This window comes from Toxotes jaculatrix, chromosome 20 (assembly GCF_017976425.1).
Source record: "Toxotes jaculatrix isolate fToxJac2 chromosome 20, fToxJac2.pri, whole genome shotgun sequence".
Lineage (NCBI taxonomy): Eukaryota > Metazoa > Chordata > Actinopteri > Toxotidae > Toxotes > Toxotes jaculatrix.
Window position 1 is genome coordinate 6,799,772 of NC_054413.1, and position 22,197 is coordinate 6,821,968.

General features: G+C 38.7%; 1 protein-coding gene and 1 long non-coding RNA gene across 5 annotated transcripts in view; one reads left to right on the top strand and one right to left on the bottom strand.

Moving 5' to 3' along the window:
* rbm33a (RNA binding motif protein 33a) overlaps positions 1–7,305 on the bottom strand; it is a 21,873-nt gene extending 14,568 nt beyond the window's left edge. For all 4 annotated transcript variants that reach the window (XM_041065293.1, XM_041065294.1, XM_041065292.1 and 1 more), the window contains exons 1-8: positions 7,120–7,305; positions 5,181–5,259; positions 4,449–4,497; positions 3,940–4,013; positions 3,487–3,793; positions 1,530–1,679; positions 812–980; positions 377–603 (exon numbers count right to left, since the gene is read on the bottom strand). In XM_041065293.1, the coding sequence (XP_040921227.1) occupies positions 377–603; positions 812–980; positions 1,530–1,679; positions 3,487–3,793; positions 3,940–4,013; positions 4,449–4,497; positions 5,181–5,259; positions 7,120–7,138 (1,074 nt within the window). In that variant the 5' untranslated portion in view covers positions 7,139–7,305. The remainder of the gene's footprint in view (positions 1–376; positions 604–811; positions 981–1,529; positions 1,680–3,486; positions 3,794–3,939; positions 4,014–4,448; positions 4,498–5,180; positions 5,260–7,119) is intronic.
* The window catches only part of LOC121200199, a 26,506-nt gene continuing 10,670 nt past the window's right edge, over positions 6,362–22,197 (top strand). Inside the window, exons 1-5 of the long non-coding RNA XR_005896517.1 lie at positions 6,362–6,510; positions 8,255–8,379; positions 11,425–11,496; positions 13,414–13,471; positions 14,113–14,182. This is a non-coding gene — a long non-coding RNA (uncharacterized LOC121200199). The remainder of the gene's footprint in view (positions 6,511–8,254; positions 8,380–11,424; positions 11,497–13,413; positions 13,472–14,112; positions 14,183–22,197) is intronic.

The window sequence follows — 22,197 nt, forward strand, 5'->3', positions numbered from 1 at the left end:
TTGTATAATACTGTCTAAATGGACTTCTGCCAAATGATTTGCTATAATCCATATATCAACACTGATACAGGGAAGCAGAGCGTTTTGACTTTTTTCATGCGTAAACAACCACTGCTTCGGAGGTCTTAGACAGCCAAGAGAGCAGCAGTGAACAAAACACATTTCAAGTACAAAGAAACCCAGCCTCGTAACTGTGACGAATGCAAGAAGGTAAAAAGTCAAGCCATTTCAAAATATCTTATTCAGTGAAACCCTCATTCTCTCTTTAGATACTATTCAAAAGGAGTGCTTCAGTACTGGGTGGTGCATTACTCTGTGTAGCCAAATAGGGTATCCCTTAAATGTTGCTCAGGTGATTGATTGTACAGTAGTTTACCTGCATGCCCATATTTCCCATCAAGGGGAGCATCTGGTCATTCATTCTTCCTCCTCCTCTAAAATCTGCCATTCCAAAGCCTGGGAAGCCTCCTCTTCCTCTGCCTCCTCGCCCGCCTCCTCCTCCGCCGCCTCCTCCTCTCCCTCGGCCTCCGTAACGGTTTTGTCTCTTCTGCCGTTCTTGTTCCTCAAACTCCTTCAGATCTTGCTTTGCCTTCTCTGACAGTTCTGGTGATATGTACAACAGGAAGACAGAGCAATTGTACATTAAGTGACTTGTAAAACCTGAACTTTGGGTAAAACACAGGTTCAATTCCACATTAATGCAAACCCATCACAGATAAGAGGAGAGATTTAAGATCAGAAAATATGTGAGGATCCACTCTGGTTGTCAATGAACCAACTACAAATCATTCCCAGCAGGAAACGTTTCTACCTAGTGTTTCAGGGATATTCCTCCTTTTACTGCCTGCATCAGCCAACCGCACAACAGCGCCTTCCTTTCTCTCAGATTTGAACCGAATGCGACCAGACTCTTCATCTTCCTCATCCTCCTCATCGGACTCCTCCTTTGTTTCTTCTTCAGGAACAGCTTCATTTTCAACCTGAAGACATTTCAAAAACAAAAGTCCATCATTCTGACCCATATCCTTCACCATTTTCCATCATTCACCATCATTTTTAGTATGAGAATAACACAAAATCTCCTGTCCTATACCACTGTCTAATGCTAAAACAATAAGCCAATTAATCCATTAGTTGACTGAAAGAATTTTAAAATGCCACATTCCGATTATCAATATCCAGCCTCTACATTACAAATATTCATTGACTTCTCTGATATTAAACCAACTGACTATGTGTTTTTGTACGTAAGAGTTGATTTTGAGGAAATTTTACAAAGCAAATGAGTCTTAGGAAATTGTACAGAGCAAATGTTCCACTGATTAATCCAAAAACAGCAGTTTAATCGGTAAGAATAATAATTGCTATAGTAAGCATTTAACAATGAGTATCAATCTTGAATTTTCAAACAAAAAAAATCATACCAAATTAGTCTATAAAACTTGACTTAAACTGAACTTTAAACATGAAACTAGAAGCAAAAGAAGGTGTTGTGTGGAGGGTCTTAGCGTATCTGTTATGTCAAAGACCTGAGAGCTCTCTGCAATGTCTTCCTCCTCCTCCTCCTCTTCCTGCTGTTCTTCTACCCCCACCACTTCCTCCTCCTCGGGGGCCTCCTCCTGTTGGACTCCATGTTCATCCAGAGGCTCATCAGCATAGGAGGTTTGATATTCATCATCCTTTAAAGATCACAAGTATAATACGTATCTATTAGTTTAAGTGGTGACAATGTTCTGGTAAGGATCAGCAATGGCCGGCTGCATTTCGGTTTGGCAGATTTTACAAAATATGGATGTATGTTTAACTAAAAATAATATACATACTTTAAATTTATGAAGAGACAAACAGAAATATAAAGACAAAGACAAAAATTATACAGACAATAAAGGCAGACATTAAAATGTTATTGAGAGGATTTTGGGGAGGCACCATGTAACCCCCCCCCCCCCACCCCACCCCCCAACTAAATTACCATAACAGTGGGAGCAAGGCTTCATTACTATTCCTGACAGCATTTGAAATTCAATGAGATGTAAATGTTTGACATGATATACAGAAATGCAGGCACAGATAAAAACACTCCTCCCCGCTTCAATGATGGTGAAAATATCATTGACTGACTCCTCGCAAATCACTCCGTTATTGACCGCACTGTAAGTGCATGACTCCGTGCCAAAAACACGGCACAGATGCAAACATTCTGGGAGATGACAAATCATTTTTTCCCCTACTCCACAACAAGACTTCAGTTCAACTCTTAATACAAGCACTTCATATGATACCAAATACACATCTCTGTCATTCCAGACAACCACCAAGCAAAGATAACTGGTATAGCAGTTGCTAGTTATTCAGACATCCTATCAGCATAACACCCTCTGACAAAAATTCATTGCTAAATAAGGTCAGACTGTAGGTCACACAATGGTGTTTGGTGTTGCGCTCCATTAACCTGCAAAACAGCAGTACATATTAATGCGGAAGAGAAAAAAAAATACACTCTCAGTAAACCTGATGGATGGACAGGCTGCCCCCCCCCCCTCCCCCAAGGGAACAAAACAGCTTAATCCTTTAAACTGTTCCACATAGTGCTCACTGAATACCATGGTGAGCAAAATGTCAAGGCCAGGCAGTTAAGTGACCTTGTAAACAGTTATTACACGTGATACAAACACACATCCACACTTGCAGACATTTCCCAAAATCCAAAATAGGCATCCACTTGTGCTGTACACCCTCAGTAAGAAGGTCAACATCTTATCTTTGTTTGGAGAAAGGAGGTAGGCTAATATATCTCTGTCAGGTGCCAAACACCATCACACCTTGGTAAATGGACCATAACGGACATTTGCACATGGATCTGGTCTTATCTTTGATCCTCTTAGTCTGGGCTAAGAGGGAAGGGAAACGAATAAAAGGGAAACTCGCATCAATCATTAGAAAACTGTATGGGGTGTCCTCAGGAAGGTCAATAATCTTTTCACCTGCATGAGACTTTATCAGATCCAGTCTAAAGCTCGAGATAAAAGCCCCCCACATTAACCTCCGTCGATTGGCAGCACATTTCTACAACACAAAGCGGTTTCTTACTCCCCCAAAGATACAGGGCCCAAGGTCACAATGGCACAGGGATTTGGATGCGACAGCAGAGCATTACTTCACACCAAACAAGCTGTCAACACAAACTTTGTCAGCAAGATGGAGAAATTAACTGGCAGGAAGTGATAATGAATCTAATCCTCCCCTGCCCAAAAACGCCAGCCTACATCTCCGTCTCCTAAATAGATTTCCAGTCCTGACTGTCCCCTTACTGAGACAGGAAAACTGACATTATCTCTTGGATACAATAGAGTTAGACAGAAAAAGGAGGGGGAGGACGTTTGTTTGTTTGTGTGTGTGTGTGTGTGTGTGTGTGTTTGTGTGTGTGTGTGTGCGCGCGCGCATCCGCAGGCTTTTACATGTGAGCAGGCAAATGTGAGAACTCACTTGAAATTCACCATCTAAGGGCTCATTGATTTGGATGTCTAACACTTCATCCTGGTAGCTATCTTCACCCTCAGCGAGCTCTCCAGTGTAATCCATCTGGTCTTCAGGCATCTCTGCATTGTTGTCCTGGCTGTATTCCTCTGTGTACTCCTCTTCCTGATACCCCTCCTCCTCCACATCCCCTTCTTCACAGCCCTCTGCACCCAGGTTCACAACGTCATCTGTGTAGTCTGCTTCCTGCAAGTTGTCCTGCTGGTCATAGGATGTGCCCAAGCTGTATGTGGCATTGAGGCTCATATCCTGTCCACTAAAAACAAACAAAACATTACACTTTCTGGAAAACAGAAAGGAAGTATGATAGGAAAATATGCAAAACTTGGAGCTAAACTGAGTCAGCTCTGCAAATGAAAACATTAGAGAACTGAACCCGTAACACTGATGTAATTACTTCACCTCATATTCACTTCTTCATCATCGCTTTGTAGAAGGTCATCGTTCAGCTCCTCATCTGACACTTCTGAGGGATTCTGAAACAAAATTTTAGGAAAATTTTCTTCTGCTCTTTGAAAATTGTATTTGGTTCCTCCTCAGTTGTGTTTGTGTGTGTGTTTGTGTATAAAGCGTGGGGGCAGGGGACCACCTCCAACCCCTAAGGATGCTCTATTCCCATGTGGTGAAGGCAATCTGGGCAGGTCAACACAGTTCTTTTTTGTCCACTGTACTTCCTCCTGGTTCACATCAACAGTTCCCCCTGTGGAGGAGCCACCTGCTACAAGTCCACTGCTCACGTCTTTTTTCTAAATGTTCTACCAGCGCTAACACCCAATATTTTGGATGTGATTTTTCACTTCCTGCTTGTGAGCAGAAAAAAACACACTGACAAGCACAATGCTTTTTGTTGCCCGGCATAAAATCAAAGTAAACTCAAAAGTGAGATTCAAAGAGATTTTGTTTAATCTTACCTTTTTAACTGAGAGCCAATCCTCCTCCAACAAATCCTCTTCCAAATCACTTTTAAGGAGAAAAGACAACCAATAACACATTAGCAGCCAGATAACAGTACAGTGCTATGTCTTTTTTAGAAATTATTATATTCTGCCTTATTTGATGCCGTCACTCTTCCTATTCTAATATCAGTAAAATCATATACGCTATGACCAGAGTTGAATATATTAAGGGCATTAAGGAGCAGGAAAACACTGCAGTTAAAAAAAAAAATAATAATAAAATCAGTTTTCAATTCCATCAGCCTCATTAGACCTGAAAGACCTTTTTTCTACTAGCACTACTGTTATTTAAAATGTGAGAGATATACTGACAGCCTTATAGACAGAACATAGATCAAAAGCTGAAATCACTGTCTGGTGAAAACCATGTGTCTGCAAATTTGTTTTTTTCCCAATTTTTCCAGATGAGCTAAAAGACTGTGCTCCTTTATGTGATGAGAAAACTTATCTTAAGATAAATACACTGTAACTGAAAAATAAATGATCACAAAGCTGGAAACAGAGATGTTTTTCTTAGTTTGTAGAAAGTTGATCTTTTGTATATGCATAGTTTTCACAGGTCACATTTCATTTATAAGATGAGAGTTTTGCATTGCAATGGACCGGCCTTGATTTTGTCTACCATAGCAGGCTGTGAACTACATACAGTACAGCACTCTTCCTGTAAACATGAGAACACAGATTTACCTCTCTAGGTCATCATCTTCACCTCTCCTCCTGCGTGACCGCTCAGCACCGGGTTTGTCATATTCATCAAAGTCATAATCTGCATAACAGAAAGGAAGTATTGCTAACAGGACAATGGACTTTGCTAATAATATAACATTTTCATAGGCTAACATCGGTCTTGACCTACCAACACAATTTGAAAAGCACCTTCCATGTTCAGCATGGTACACAGTAGAAACCAGTATATTTTCTCATATCTGAATCAAAAGGCATTTGGCCAATATTTAAAAGATGTCCAAAGATTACATTTAGGCTTGACCTGACTTAAAGTTAGTATAAGCTGTATTGTTTATAATGTTGACCACCACCAGACATTTGTTTCTTGTTATGCCACCCAATCCTCAACAAGAATGTTATCACAGCATTTACCATACTACCTGCTGTTTAATCCTCAAATGATACAAACCAACAACAAACCCTCTCCCTCATGTGCAACATGGGCTCAGTTTTAACAGGCTTTCCCAACATTGCCATTACATAACATTTGTCACACTGGCTCTACCAAAGGGAGCATAGCTCCTGGGAGAAAATAACAGATCAGGCAAACCCTTGAGTCCCTCAAAGTCACACATCTTCTAGGAAAAAAAATGGGATGAGTAACCAGAACAATGGCACATTTATGACCAAAAAATTTGTATTTTATGTAACACAAAATATTATTCTATATACAATAAGTTGAAAACTCTTTGAATCTAGGATTTAAAATAGGCACAGACATAGCAGAAATTTTGACTTGTCGTAGTATGAAAAACACAGCTGTAATTAATACCAGTAAGAATGGGTTTGTTCTATTCAAGTGTCCCAGTAACACTCACTACATGCTTCTCGTGGCAAGCTCAGCAATTGTACACATGAACACATGCCTTGGGTGCATTTACACCTATACGTAATGTTGTGATTGGATCATTCTAGGCGGAAGTTAATTCCAGGTGTCAAAGCGGCCAGTGAACCTGCATGTACATTTGGCAACATTACATGACCATGTCATATTTACAGCATTTCTGATTTCAACTTGATCAAGGAAAAAGCCACAGAGACAAATATCAGAGGCAAGTGTGGAATGTGGAATGAAAACACCACGTAAAGTGCGTCATTTACTTGCGCCCCTAGTATACATACACATACACACACACGTTCGTTCGACTGCAACCCTGGTGGCAAGGCCGGAAAATCAAAGGAACCAGAAAAAAAATCAAGAAAACCAGCACGTAGTGTTGCAGTGATTAACAAAAGACCAACATCAGCCAAAGAAGCGCGTATTCTTTCTAAACGACTTGGGCGGACCAAGGTTAGCTAGCTAGCTCGTATCAGCAATGTCGCTAATAACCTTAAACTACATTAGTGCAAAAACACTTGGCCTCATAGAACCACTGTTTACTTTTAAGTGCCACTATAACGGTTTAAATATTTAAAAACATTATTATGGGAAACACGACACTGAAATTACTTTACGTCACTTTTTCAAGCTTCACACGCTTTTCCACCAGTTAGCTGACTAGCTAGCTTACTTGCTAATGATCTTAGCGAACGCAGCTGCTTGCAACAACAAGCCGGATATTTGGAATGAAAATTAAAAGCTAACGTTGACGTTAGCCCGCGAAAAACTCGTGAATTAATTCGCCGAACTAGTAGATAATACGTGTATTAGAGAACAGACTCTGATAAATGTCGCTAACTACGCCAGGCAGGTATACAACCACGAATGTCAACCATTGGTGGTTACTTGTTTGTCCAAGGCAATGCTAATTAGCTAACCATAGCCGAGGTCCTGTTTGTGGCCTACTGTCACTATAGCCGTTTTTCGTGCTGCTGCTAACAGTAGCTACCCATGTTAGCTAACTTAGCTAGCCACATAGCTAACTTAGCATTATCGACAAAAGCCGCTGACATTACTCACCCTGAGCATTGGCTGACATGGTGCACTGCGCGTCCCGCTTACACTCTGACTAAAAATGCGGGGATTGCATTTAATGTTCAATATTTCACCCACTATGGCAGTACAAAACGTGAGACTAGCAACCGAACAGCTTTTATGCGGCAATAATGTCCATCCACGACCGGAGCACAAACATGGCAGACCTGCGGCTGCTGCGATGATGCATTGTGGGTGGGAAATACCAGCTCCCCCCGATCAGTTTTTGCGGCACAAACGTGAGCTGCTTTAAAGGTCAGGTAAACAGGCAGGCTGATAATTATAAATCTGGCCAGTATCTTCCCTCCACAACTGCACGTAGACCATTTCAAGTGTTTGCTGTGGCAAATACTTTTGCTGTACAGTATGGATAGATAGATAGATGGATAGATAGATAGATTTACTTTATTAATCCCAAACTGGGAAATTTCACAATTAGGATAGGTTACGCAGGTTAATTCAATTTGCTTCCATAAACAGGCCTCATTAAAAGGCTTAATTCATCAAGAAACTTATATCTATGGATGGCACTTATACAGAAATTCTAGTGTGTGCTATGAATATATATATAGTAAAAGTTTGTACAATTTGTGGCATCCTACAAGATAATAGAAACAAAGATCATTTAAAAAACCTAATGATTGCTATTTTTAATATAACAACTATCTGTGTATGAATTTTGCTGCGCTGTCATGCTTTTTTCCCTGTAATTAAGATAAACAGATATATAAATGGACTCTGGACAGTATTAGCTTGGGGCCATCGTCATGTGTTCAGGAGTCATAGATGAGACTTTTGGATTGTTCCTAGAATGGGGTTTCGGATCTGCTTAGCAGTGAGATTTTCTGTGGAGTACTTCCACCTTTCTATACCATTGACGGCAGGTTTAATGGCACAACAGATCAAATCAAGAAAATTGGTTGAAGGCCAGAAATATTACCATTTTTGGTTCAGTGCTACAGCAGAGAAAGATGCCACATGTACAAATGCTTTTCAAATCTTGGTAACTTTGGCTGAATCTCAAAAATGCTGCTTAATCTTTATTCAAGTCACTCTTTTGGTTTTTCTTGCCTGTAAGGTCAAAGCCTTTTTATCTCTGACCAATTTTTTTTCTCTTTAGTTCTTAGGTCTAGGAGTCAAAGTTGTTGTCTGACTCTACTGCTTGACTACAGCAGTATTCTAACCCCCCAAATTCCTCCTGGGCTGACAAACGTCAACAAAGACCCCGAGAGACACCAAAGAGAGGTGAGCAGTGAACTGAAGCCTCATTGTATTGGCTCATTATGGTGTCCCGCAGTGAGGAAGAAGCTATTTTGTAGCACCACAAGGTCAATATCTGAAAGCCAGGGCGATGGAGGGGATCAGCCGTGAGATTTTTAATTTGAGAAAGCGTAAAGGGACTTTACTAGTGAAAGACAGTCTGTGAATTATAATGAATTGTGAGGATTGTACAGACAAGATGTTGAGTTGGCAAATGTTTTTCTTTTTTCTTTTAAAGTTATATGAAATACAATTTATCTACAGTATTGCAAGCTCCCAGAAACGTCCTTCTGCCGGGTTCAGTTACCACTGCATTCAAGGTATACAATAGTGTGCAAGTTAAAACAAAAATGAAAAATGGCAGAAGCCCAGTACTGCTGCTCTTTTTTAACGTTTTCTAAACTTTCTAAAGTCCCGATGTTTCATCCTCCCGATCTCACATTTCTCATGTCATACATATATGCACAAGCTCACATATGCAGTTTTTCTCCTTGAAATGAATGCAGGTGCACTTCATCTCAATATGTATTCCACACCTTGCTAAATATTCACTCTAAACAGCTGTTTCCAAAGCTTTATGAGATATTTCTGTGCTCCCTGGATTCACTTTCCCAGGAATTTTGATTTTACTTCCAAATAGATGTGAAAAGGGGAGCTGTCACACTCTATTATGGTGACCTCAATGATTCTGTGCCCTACCCAAATCCAGCGGTTTTCCATAACAATGCAAATTAAAGGGTGCAAAGCCGAAGGAGACAAGACTTATTATTTTCCATCCAAAGGACAGAGGTTCTTTACAACAAACTTGTCTGTACGCCTTGTGTAGACTTTGACAGAATTTAAATGCCAACTTGGAAGTTGTTTTGTGTGAGACAATACATTTTTGCTGTCAATTCATAAGGCTCAGCAACTGTCTTGAGAATGTGATACTGGAACTGTGTACTGGGAGTATGTAGGCCTGCAATAGATTATTTTGCAAATTAAAGAAATTTGACCTGCTAACTTTTTAAATCATTATATACTGTGTTCAGCTGCAGACTAACTCTGTCTGAGACCTTATGAGACTGATTTCATGTCCAAGTTGGAGCAGTTTTCTCAATGAGGGCAGGTCAAAGGAATGTATTACCATGTGGCCATACCCCAGACCCATTAGCTTAATATACTCCAACAGGAAGATTTGCTTTTGGCAGATTTGTAAGTGTCTGGTTCAATCTCACATGGGAAACTGGGATTTGAATCCCACTGGACATTGGTCAGGAATTAGAGCTTCCATTCTGAACAACTTTTATGTAGTGGACCCAATTATTCTAATTAAAAAATCAAGGACAATCCTACACCTTGCTGTACAACATTCACAATATTGCATTAGGTATTTGAATTATATTATCAGTATACAATATATTTCTGGAGCTATCTTTGTACAGTCTATATTAAAACATATTAGCGCTAAAGCATATTGTCATACTACATGTACTCTATTTTAGTATGCTATCCATCTATGTGTCTATCTATCACCTGATAGACTAAAATATAATTTAAAATAACATAATAATAATTTTCTATTTATCAGTGTGAATTTTGCAGTATCAGCAGAAATTGTGTGTAGCGCGTTCTGATTTAAAGCAAACAGCAGAAGTTACATGGCCACAGGAAAATCTGTCTGATGACTTTAGGACTTGAGGTTATATTTATAGGCATTTATATGCTACATGATACTGTACACGTTTAAAAAAGCATATTAAAAAGGTAGATTATGATCACAGCACATTGTGTTTAGGCCATGTAATGTACAATTAATTGTATAATTCATGCACATGTCTGAGTTAATTATGCATATGATTACATATCATATACGAGCAATCATATACATATGATTTCGCTGTAATACATAGGATCATGCACCTCTTTCATTTTACCAGACTGAGTAGGCTGCAGTCAGTGACCCACATCTCAGTGCAATGAACTGCTTAACTCAGACTGTTGTTTTATTCAGTGCACTGTCAACAAACGGGTGAGGAAGAGGACGGGCGAGGGGGGGGAGATTGAACGTATCGGCCATTGTGATTGGATGCCAGACCCAGCTCCTCTTTGCCATTGGCTACTCGCGACGTCACTCTGGATCTGTTATCGCAGCTTCCCGCGCCATTCAGCGTGCACGCGCAAGACAAGCAGGCACGTAACCGCTTGGAGACTGTCTGGAGTCTGTCTGAAATTGATAAAATTGGGAGATGGAGTTTTTACATCTCTTAGCTCATTTGCGAGAAAGCTTCTTGTTGGAAACGGGAATTTTTGCTCTCCTCCTCAAACGCCTTCGCCCACGAGTCGCCACGCTCAGCCAAAAATATTTTTCTGATAAATGCTGTGAAAGTTTTTTCTCCTGCAGTCTATCAGCAGACAGCTCTTTATGCACAGGCAGGTAAGGCAGGCGCCAGAGTGCAAGTTGCCTAACATATAGTGGATTTTGCGGCATTACACTGCTGGAAAAAAAAGCCGTTTATTTGTGAATGTTAGCTGTGTGGTTTTCGGTGTATAAACGGTTTTCTAGCATATAATTTGAATTAGCTTGTTCTACCGTAACTAACTGTAAGTGCCACGGTACATTTTTTGTCGTTAAAATAATGCGTTTGATATACATGCACATATATGTTCTAATTTCTTCTTAATTCCACACAGCTGTTTTGTTTTCAGTACTTGACCTCATTCACACTACTTCAGGAGGATGCGCAGGTGACGCACCTTTGCTGACGTGGGGTTGTTGATTAACCCCACGCGCGCTTAAGCTACCTGTTACTCAGCAAACACCTGAGGAGGGAACTGTCTTGTGTGTGTGGACTCGTTCTCAGTTCTCATTTTAACCCTTTCAACTACACTTCCTAAACAATTCGTGATTACAAAGCACCGACCAAATATCCTTAATTACGCACACGTGCAGTTAACCAATATCAGCTAAACCATGTGGTCCTGAGGTGAGGTAATATGGCGCCCGTATGAATTGTTTTGTCTTTTCCTGTCCTTGTTTGTGCTCTGCAGGGGATCAACTCTCAGCCCTGGAGTTCAAGAGGAGTGCACCATCCAGAAGGCAGCACGCACGGGTGCAAAAAGGTTGGTTGTTGTTCACAGTGTAGGTTGAGACAGAGCATGTTCACCAAACAACACTCAAGAATGAGTGTTGTTTGGGCGATACTGCTTAGATTTAACACTTATCAGGCAACTGCATTTATTAGTTTGTCATGATTACATCTCCCACCAACAGTTTTAAAAACATTTGTAGCGCTTTTTTTTTTTTCCAGTAGTTATTTTAAACATTTTTCCCACACTGTTTGATGGCATCACAAAAAGTATGTCTGCTTTCTTTCACAGTATAATTAGTAGCTGTAATAAAAATGTTTCTGGCTGCATCGTCGCATTTTACCTGTGATATTTTATGCATTGGGTTTTAGGCATTTTCTTTGGTCGAGCCTTGCATATTTGGTTTATTTGGAAATGTTCTTAGCTTCACCAGAATTTTGTGTGAACAGTGTTTCCTCATACGTTTAAAAACGTTAATCGTCGAACTGTTTCCTTCCCAAGATGATGAGCTTTCGCAACTCACTGTGCAGAAGTGAAAAGACGGCTTTAAAATTGAAATCACAATCACATTGTGGAACTCAAAGTAAGTTGTGAGCGACAGTGTATGTGTACCTGATGTGCTGCTGCCTCAGACTCGTCTAGACGCTTCTGCTCTGTCACTGCAGTTGTCTGCAGACAGTGCAGTCATATGACTTGGGGAGCCGTGTTCCCCCCTCCCAGTGTCTACTCTTTGGGGGCAAGATGGCTGCTATAGCATTGTTGTTCCCAATGACGTATATGAATTAATGTGAGGTGAAGAAAAAAAAAAAAGCATGGGAAGGATAGCGTAACACTGGATTTAAATGAAACAGACATCACCTGCCTGAGCATATAGTGCAGGGAAGCGATGGTGAATGTTCAGTCTTTAAGGGTTTTCTCTAACCTAAATTCGTTGCGTTTAGTCGACTGAATGATTCATTTACCGCTGCTCACCATCCTTGGGTCAGCTCAGCTCAGTAACTAGAGAGTTCCAATATTTTCATATCATTCTTGGCCTGATGGAAGTTTTTTCTTTGCTAGTTTCTCTCCCTTTGCCTCTCTGTCTGTTTTTGGGACGCTTGGTAGCCATTTTGTCTGATTCACCACTGCCAAATGCTTGCACGATATCCTAACATTTGTTGCGAACAACCATAATTTCTCTGCAAGTGTCATTGGTGGCTCTTAATTTGAAAGATTTGTGTTATTATAGTTACATGCATCATTTTATAAGGCATCGTTGGAAAGCCATATTCTTGGGAAGACTCAACTGTCTGTTGAATATACTTACAGTATCTTACAATTACTCAAACTTACAATAGCTATCGCCGAGACAGTAGCAATATCTTAGCTTTTCTTAACATGGTGAACTCAAATGTATTTTTTTTTTTTTTTTGCATAGTGAAATGTTTGAATCTTGATGAGAAAGGGGGGTAAAAAATAAACAGGAGGTTTAGTATTATAAACAGCAATCTGCCATTCAATAAATTTGAAGCTCTAAATTCACTTAAAGTGGAAGGAAAGATTATAAATTATTTTTTTTACTTCTTTAAAAATTCATGTTTTGCACCAAGCTAGCAAAGATATGTGTTTCTAAGTCAAAGAAGCTGCAGTATGCTGTTCACAGTGCTCTCTTTAAGTGAGGGGTGGTGGGGTGCAGGCAATATTAACATTGGCTTTCAAAAGTGCTCCAAGCTTCTCTCTGACATTACAAGTTTCTCTCACTCAGTGAGTCTGTGATGTTTATCTGTTTCCCGTATAAGTGACCAGCCTGGACAGATCTCTTCATTATCACCTACTTAGTACATACTCGTCTGCTGTCAGACAGCTCCTTTGGTCTCGTCTTGTCATATTCCTTAATAGTTTTTGAGTGCTTGTTGACTATGTTTTCACTGGAGCGTGCAACCACACTTAAAACATGCAGTGTCTTTGCAGGCCTGTCCCAAGCCTGATCCGGTGTCTGACAAAAATGACTGGAATTTCAATTAGAAAGGTAAGAAAGAATTGGAGAGCAGAGTTTTAGGTTTCTAAATTTGTCTTGCGATAACTTATTACAGTTTATATTTACTGTCATGAATTTGCAAATGTTGATTAGAATAAAACTTTTTGAAAGCACTGTATGACCTGCGGTTGTTTTTTGTTTCTGCTACACAAAACATAATCGTGTCATGAGACTTTTTTGGTTATGCACACAGTATCATTTAAGAAAACTGACCACTAGTCCATATCTCAAGTAGTGGCCTCAGTAATAAATGGAGTGGGTTTTGTGTGATCACTGCTGCTCATCAAGTGTTGCATTACTCAGTACTACCTTAAAATTAGGTTATTCTGAATTTATGCGGCTTAAATTAGATCAGAACAAGTACAGCTTACGTATTTTTTTTAGAACCATGAACTACTGGTAAACTATTATTTGCTTTTAAATAATTTCAACTATACTTGAGCCGAATGCAACGTAATATTTATTTACTACACTGGAGCTAAATCTCCAATGTAGTAAACAATCGAAATGAATGGCCTTTTTAATTTAATGCTTGTCCTTATGATTTATTCCAACTTTTGTTCTCTCTCTGTGTCATGACTCTTTTCAAGTTGCATAGTTGTTTGCTAATGTTTTGTGTTTTGTTCTCACAGGAGATCCATGGCTTCTTTGCTGCCTGTCATGCCTTCCTGTGTTCGACGCTGGAATGTGTGCGCCCAGATGGTAAGATCTGTGTTGACCTGTTCATTAAAGCTCATTTGGGCACGTTTAAAGTTGAGAAAAGCAATTCTAGGAATGCTGTAAGGTGCTGCAGTGAGTGAATGTGATTGCCTGAGGGAAATATCAGTCCGCTGCACACCAGTATTTACAGAGGTTGAGCTCTGGCTTGCAATTCCAATTCTGCACGATATGATGCTGAGAAATGGCTAATCAAATTCACTGCTGTCATTCACTCGTCAGCAGCAATCATTTTTTATTAAACCTGATTTTTGATCTCTTCATAAGATAATCATGGATATGGATCACGTAACTTTCACTTGAGGCTTAGCCGGAAAATGCTGATGCAAGAAGGGCACTGAATCTTCATACTGTTTTGCTATTGGCTGCTTGTCTCCACCCACAGTGTAGTCACGAGGTCCAACATCATGATGATGTCTGGAGAAAACAGGCTTTCATCTAGGCTCTAATGCTTCCTGAGCTATAATGAAAAGATTTCTTGGGTTATTTCTGTGCACATACACAGTAAAATCTGAGCATGTTTCAAAGCATTGCTCTGTACAACAGCAGCACCTGCCATTGTCTGTTGTAAACGGTGGGTTGTTTACCTCACCAGCCTCTGCTGCGTAATGACGCAGTTTCCTTTGACAGTGGTGTGGCATATTTTAAATCAAGGCCTTCCCTGTATTTTAAGGAGTCTCCTGGCAGTCTGCCAAAGCATGGATCCATTTGCCCGTTCACTCCTAAGAGCACAACTGCACAGCTGTGACCCTTTGCTGGTCTTTGCCATTGATACCTCAAAGCCAGTAGCGTCCATTTTAGGTTTTAGGCAGTGGCGAAAGAGGTGAACTGTAGTGTAGCTTGTGGAAAAAGAAATCAGAACTCGCAGCTTAAATCTTGTCAGAAAACGGCACTACTTTTGTGGAGTAAACAAACTTTTCAGTGGAACAGATTTGAAAATAATACTTCAAAGAGGTGCATGTGAAAAATACTTATACTGAGTTGTGGTTTATGAATTATAGCTTTACTTTTTGTCAAGCGCAACACGATTAAATTTTTTTGAATGAGCATTTTGATTTTATCATAAAACGTTCCTGTTTTATTTTCATATATTTTAAACTATCTTACGAATGCTTTTGATGGAATATTTAATGCGATTTACCAAAAATGCACTTCGATGAAGATTTAAAGTATTTAAATTCCACCTGTAAAATGAGATAGTACAGTAACAGAATGTTAACGGCATAAAATAAAATTATTTGCTGTTAAATATTGTGTGCGAAGCACAGTTGCTATTATTTATTAGTATTTTTTTTTATTACACAAATGAGCTATGCTGCAAGTTCATCAAAAACATAAGGTGATGAGTAATTTGTGCTGTGTGTTTGCGTAAAAAAAAAAAAAAAAATTTAAAGCAAACTATTTTTTAAGGCGAGTGGTTTGTCTTGTTTTTTGCAGATTTGGGGCTGTTGATGTGAAGTTAAGGTTTTCATTCGGTGAATATTAGAACAATAATTAATTCTCGATCTCGTTGGAATTTGTTTATTTCAATTTTAAAGCAAATTATATGAAAATGAAACACATTAAATACAGTGTTGTTTTTGTCTTGAGTGAATCGTGCATCATAAACATTATTTACGACAAATATATTTGATATCTCATCGCCGTCATAAATTACATTAAATTTTTTTTTCTGATTTGTATGATCATATTATGCACATATTTTCAATTTATTTCAGTTTGCAATTATTTGTTGAATTATGCACGGTACTATTTTTATTATAAAACTAACAACATACATACACAGAGTTAAATATAACTAATGTAATGAAATTTCTTAGTCTTGATGTATATTATGCTTATGGAAAATCAAAGCCTTTATAGCGATTATAGTGCTGCGTTATTAGTTTGTTATATTGCATTAACTGAAATTGAAAAGTAATCTTAATATCTTTTATAATGTAAATGCTGTAAATGCACTTTAAATTAAAGTCCACCCATTGCAACATTTATATAAAGTATTGTATATTGTGATGTAGAACTGCTAAAAGGTTTAGGTGACCTTTACCCCCTTGAATGCTTGTTTTCGTCCACTGTTAAGACCTCGTGTGAAAGCCAGACTGTGTTCTGATGCCACCTAACACAACAGTGGCTGTCAGTAACGTATTAAGCTGGGCCTCTGCTCTGTTGCCACGAAAATAGAGAGAGGAAAAGGCACTTTGGGTTTATGCATGTGTTGTGGTGTCATGAGGAAACTAGGCAGGTCGGAATTACTAAATCTATAGCTTAATGTCAGATCGAGATTTTTTTTTTCGCTCTCAAACCTGTTGACCTTTGCAGATGAAACAAAACAAGTGAAGTTTACTTCACTGATATAGTACAAATTCCACTAATGCAAGTAGACAGTGTGGACATTTTCCAGCTGTGATCATGCACATTCAGATTAGACTATTTCAGCTGTTGTCAGTCATAGAAATGAAATCCTAGTTGTGTTAAATTTTCAGCATTTTGATATTCATATTGATACGTCTGTTGACCACAAACGCTTTCGATAATGTCCTACATTACCGTTGTTGTTCCTATATTGCTTTTTGTTTTTCAGATCTAATATTTCCGTCGATCAGATACTGTTGACTTTGTTTCCTGTATAATTTATTCAAGATTCCCTAATGATAGAATAACATGAGTGACTTGTTTATCGGGTGGATTTTGCAAACTGTCTCGTCTTCTGCTCAAACACAGTTTCTTAGGTATGAAATTGATCTTGGGCCAAAATTAAGATCTTTAGCTTGAGATAGCAGACCTTTGTTTACCGTTAAAACAAACACAGTCAACACACTGCTCACTGAGTGAGCAGAGATTTTGAATGTAAGCTGCAGCCCCAACATCATTCTCAGTATCTCATAAATATAAGTCCCACATTAGAAGGAGGCTGCCTACCTGAAAATGCACAGTGACTGTATTGTAAATGTCAGTTGTTAGAACAGTTATTTCTTAGCTTTGTGAGAGGTAAATACACATGCTTTTCTTGACTAGATTGTGAATGTTGTGTGTAGCCTACATTCGTTTCCGCTGTTTGTGATCCAGCCAGTCTTAAGATGTGCACATGCAGCATGTCCGTTCCCACTCAGCTGCGTAGCCTTGACAGCTTCAGCAATACTTCCTGTTTTCATTTGACTGCAAATCCACCACTGACTTTTAAATGGAGTGTGCTCATCTATAACACCCTCATGAACGCTACAAAGAAAGCTGTAGGCCTGGGTGACCACTGTTTGACTGCAGTGCAAGGCTGCATGCCTGCTTAAACTGAACAGCAGCCTGAACAAGTACTTAGTTACTGGGAAGAAACTTTTGGCCTGAGATGAACTTCTGCTTTTTTACTTAAGTCTGAACTTTCACTGAGTCCTGAGTACATGGAAAGTAAAAACATACCACTGGATTGAAGCAAGTGAAATGAAGAGGAGTAGTCCTCTACACTAAGCAAAATGGCAGGACAGTTTCAAGTTCTTATGCATTTAACATGTTACAAGATTTATTGTTCATGAAAATGACAGGGTCTGTTCGTCTAAACTAACATGATCAGAATCCTTGAATGTTTGGGCTTAACTGTCAACTAAAAGGTTTAAAAGATTTAAATGTTTTCTTTTTTTTTTCATCACCGCTTTACACAGATGAAAAAAATCATGTGCTTTCTGTTGGTAAGAATGGGTCTCCATTAGTTATCTAACCCAGGTTCACTGTACCCTTCGCTGGGGTTTTTACCTGTCAGATACTGTGCAGGTATGGTATGAAAGGTTGAATGTAAAATACATTGCTTCCTTGTGTTACTACATAAAGTTTTACCAAAACTGTGTAGTGATATTTAGGAGTTTTAAAAAAACATTCTGGTAATGATAAATCATCAGATATGTGTTTCCTTGGTACACATTTTAATCAAAGACCCCTGTAAAATCAAAAGCACATTATGGTTGAGTAGTATGATAATTGTTCTTACCTGAATGTGTACTAACATCTGCTCAGGCTGCCATATTGTATACTCTGAGAACCAGGTTCAGTCCAATTCAATATAGTTAATAGTTAAGTCTTCATTTCTGGTCCGCTCAGTCACATATCTTGCTCTTTTCAACCCCAACGATGCTCGAATCAAACTGTAACTTGTTGCATTAATTTTATATATTGACTAAAGAGAAACTACAAAGTTATTCATGTTTTATCCAGACTCTTGCCTCGTTGAATCTCAGGTGTGGAAAAAAAAAAAATGCAGCAGCTACTTTTAATGATGCAACAGCCCTGTTTAGCAGTAAGCGGTGGTAGTGGACTGGGTCTTGTGGAAACACTGAGAAACCCAGCGTTTATGTGACCACTAATTTGGTGTAAAAGTTTTCTCTTTTTTGCTCTCATTTGTTTCTATGTATCAAATGAATATGTAAAAAGGGAAAAAAGTACATTAAAAGTTCCTCCATTCAGAGGCTTTTCCAAAAGTTTCCTTCAAAGTCAGATATGTAAGACTTGAGGGTGAACTTGCATTTTTCCCTAATTGGGGCTTATTTTGACACACCTGGAGTACCTGCTTTCACTTTGCCATTTGACCTTTTGTGAATTAAGACGGCAAGGCAGAGTTAGAGCTCGTCAACCCTGCGGTACATCATAGCGAGGGGAGGCTGCACCATGACTAATTAGTAAATCTCACTTCTCTCTAAGGTGAAAAAAAATTATTTCCTTTGCAAGGAGGGTAGATGTTGATGAGTAAATACCCACCTGCACCAAGTTGTGGAAACCTAATAAGTCTCCCTGGACTTTGAAAGTGAATATTTCATATTTCACTGATCTCTAACGGCTTTTCTGCATGTCTCATATTTGACTCTCCATAAGCCATCTAAGGTGGGTAGAGGGGAAACACAGACTGCAGGGTCTCTTTCCTGTCACACAATGGCGTGGAAAGGTCAGGCCTAATGAAGTCGGGGGTGTGACCCCTAGTATTCAGTGACTTTGCATGGGCCCCCATCCCACCGCTGCAACCATGCCGGTTAATCCCCTTTTGATCCTAATTGATAGGCATTAACATGATCCTTATCCAGGAGCTGTGTTTTGTCTTCCACAGCCCGTCTCTCTGGGCGTCAGTGACACAAAGTGTGAAAGCGTTAAACCAAATGTGAAATTGATATTTTTCGTGTTTGTGTGCTTAAAATCTGGCTGTGTTTCTAAACACTCACACAAAAGTGCTCAATGTTCAGTGTTTGCCCTTTGAGGCTCTTAACAGGACTTAGCACATGACCTCTAGAATCCGACTGTGATGTGAATGGTACCAGCCCATTTCCAGTTTGTTTTCCTTTGAGTCCTTTTATCTTCATCACTAGGTGATTACTGCCTTTAACTGTTGACTAATTACCCTCTTTAAAATGTTTGCATTGTGTTAAAGTCAGGGGCACATGTCACTTTCATGAAAGTGCAGGCATCACATGATTTCCGAAGTGCAGGTGTTGTACCAGTTCCCAAGGGCTTTATTGCAGTAGCTTAGTCTTTTTCAAAAAATATAAAATATATGTTCAGATAGCAATAGCTGGAAGCTCTGAAGGTGATTTAACTTTTAATAGTAGTGATAAATGTCCGTTCATTGTCAGTAATGTTTGTCTGATGAAACCTTTTCATTGCTTTTTGTAGTTGGCAACTTATTAGCTTATCTTTATAGCAACTAGAAGTGGTAGTCAACTTTAGTCAACTGTAGAAGAACTGTTTCATAGTGCAGTGGCTAAAAGAACTTTAAAAAAAAAAAAGGTTTTCTGATTCTCACATTTGTTTTTGTATTTATTTATTTAATATACACTCTAGCGCCAATAACCAGTTATTTCAAAATTTTAACATTTCTTATCATGACATGTTTGAAACTGAATTCAGTCTGAGCAGTGACACTAATGTTCAAATAAGTTTTGATTTTAATATTTACTTTTCAGAACCTCCATATATTCTACATATCTTCTCAAATCATGGAAATGGTATGATTTGTATGTTGGCATGACAGTTGTTATTTTAGGACTTTAGTTTTTTTTTTTTTTTTTTGTTTTTTTTTTTATCTCTTCAACTTTTATTCAGGATTCAGGGTGAACACAACCTGGTTTTGAGTAATATTTGAGCTCAAACCTGTGATCAGTTTGTTTAGCCTAAAAAGGTTTTGCATAAGCAAGTGTATAGTACGTAAGGACTGCTTTTATTTTAAAATACTTTGAAAGGGTTCAACAGGAAATCGTTCAAGTAAGCAGTTACTTAGTCATGTTCAACTTCAGCCATGTTCAGTCTTAAAAACATTGAGACACCGGTTTAACCAACCATCAGTGAAACTTCAGTAAAACTAAATTTTTGTTTCCATTTACTTACTCTTACAGTTCACAGTGAATGTCTTAGATTCCTGATTAATAAATTGTTGGATTCTTTCCCCTCTCACCTCCAACAGTGCAGCTGGGCAAGTTGTAGAGTTAAATGGTTATTTATATTAAAAATACAACATTAATTAAGGCGTCACCTCAGAGGACAAAATAATGACGTGTCTGTTGTTTACAAGGTCACTAAGTGAGAAAAATTTTACACCTTGCAATATTTTTATCGCTTTTCTTTCATAGTAGAATAAGCATATTAATTAACCCTTGATGCCTTTTATAGAAACTTGTTTATTCTGTGGATTCATTTCATTCTAAGAAAAGTTGTGTCAAGTGCCATTTTAAAAACCATTTCATTCCTTTCTTTGTTTAGAAATATTTTATTTACTTTTTTCCATATCTGATTATTTCTGATTTTGGTTTTCAAAATTTTTTAGATTAATTTTTAATGCTACTGACTGCTTTTGGGCACTTTCTCAAAATGTGTAATTACTGCAGGTGAACAGTGACCTCAAGATTAGGTGCCTTTTTAAAACGTGTAAACAGTTCTTACACATACATGTTTATCCAAAAAAAAAAAAAAGCTTCTGGTTTTTAAGCTGTTTGTGGACAGCCATATGTGTGTTTTTTTTTTCTCAGTATATTCAAACCTACACAATTAAGAAGCATGTCTTGCTATTGTGCTCAGCAGTGTGCAACAGCCCACTTTAGCTGGAAAATGCCAGGTGTCGTGTTGGTTCTTGTTGGTTTCACACAGCGACTCAAGTCCCTCCCTGGAACGCAGTTTTCAGGTCTCCATAGGATTGAGTGTTATTTCCAGCTTGTTTGTTGCAGTGAATAATGAGTACGCTGTAAGGCCTGATGACATAATTTGGAGATTGCTATGGAAAAATAACTAATTATGGAGCTAAGAAACTACAGATTGGGACTACACTTGTGTATTTCACTTGACTGGCACCACCTGCCCTCTATATGTCACACTCACTTCACTTATCCCACAGTTGTGAAACCGAGCTGGTGTCTGCCAGTTATGTGCAACCCCCGGCAGATGCACATCCAATGAATCAGTAGTGGATTGGACTTTACAGTGTGGCTGTTATTTAGATTTGCTTTGCCCATAAAAAAAATAAATAATTTTGACGAAGTGCAGGATTGAGAGTTTGGAAGAAGGATTCAGTGAAAGCAAAAGTAAGGGAACTCCCCTTGGTGTTGCTGTCTTCACTGAGATAGAAGGAAAGTTGAGAGTCAGAGCAGTGGAGAGAAAGTTCTAGAAATGTTTTTGTTCAGGCGAGTAATGGCACATGTGTTACTCTGGACAGTATTTGCCAGATTTTGTAGCTTGACCTGCTGGAGCTTTGGTTTTCTTGCATCTAGTCTGAAATATTTTTTTTTAAATGTGTTGGGAGTAGACATTTAGGAGGGAGAGTGTATTTCATTTCAGTTCTGACTGGTTGTGAATCTCTTTCCTCTGCATTATTTTTTTTCCCCCCTCCACACTACCTGCTTGAAAAGTAGTTGATGAATATAAAAGTTTTCTATTTGTAAGACTTCTGTGTAAGAGCTAATAGAAAAGTAGTGTTTTAACATCTGTATGTTACACTGGTGTATAAGTTCAAATACATTAAGTGGTTTTCTGAAATTGTCATGAGC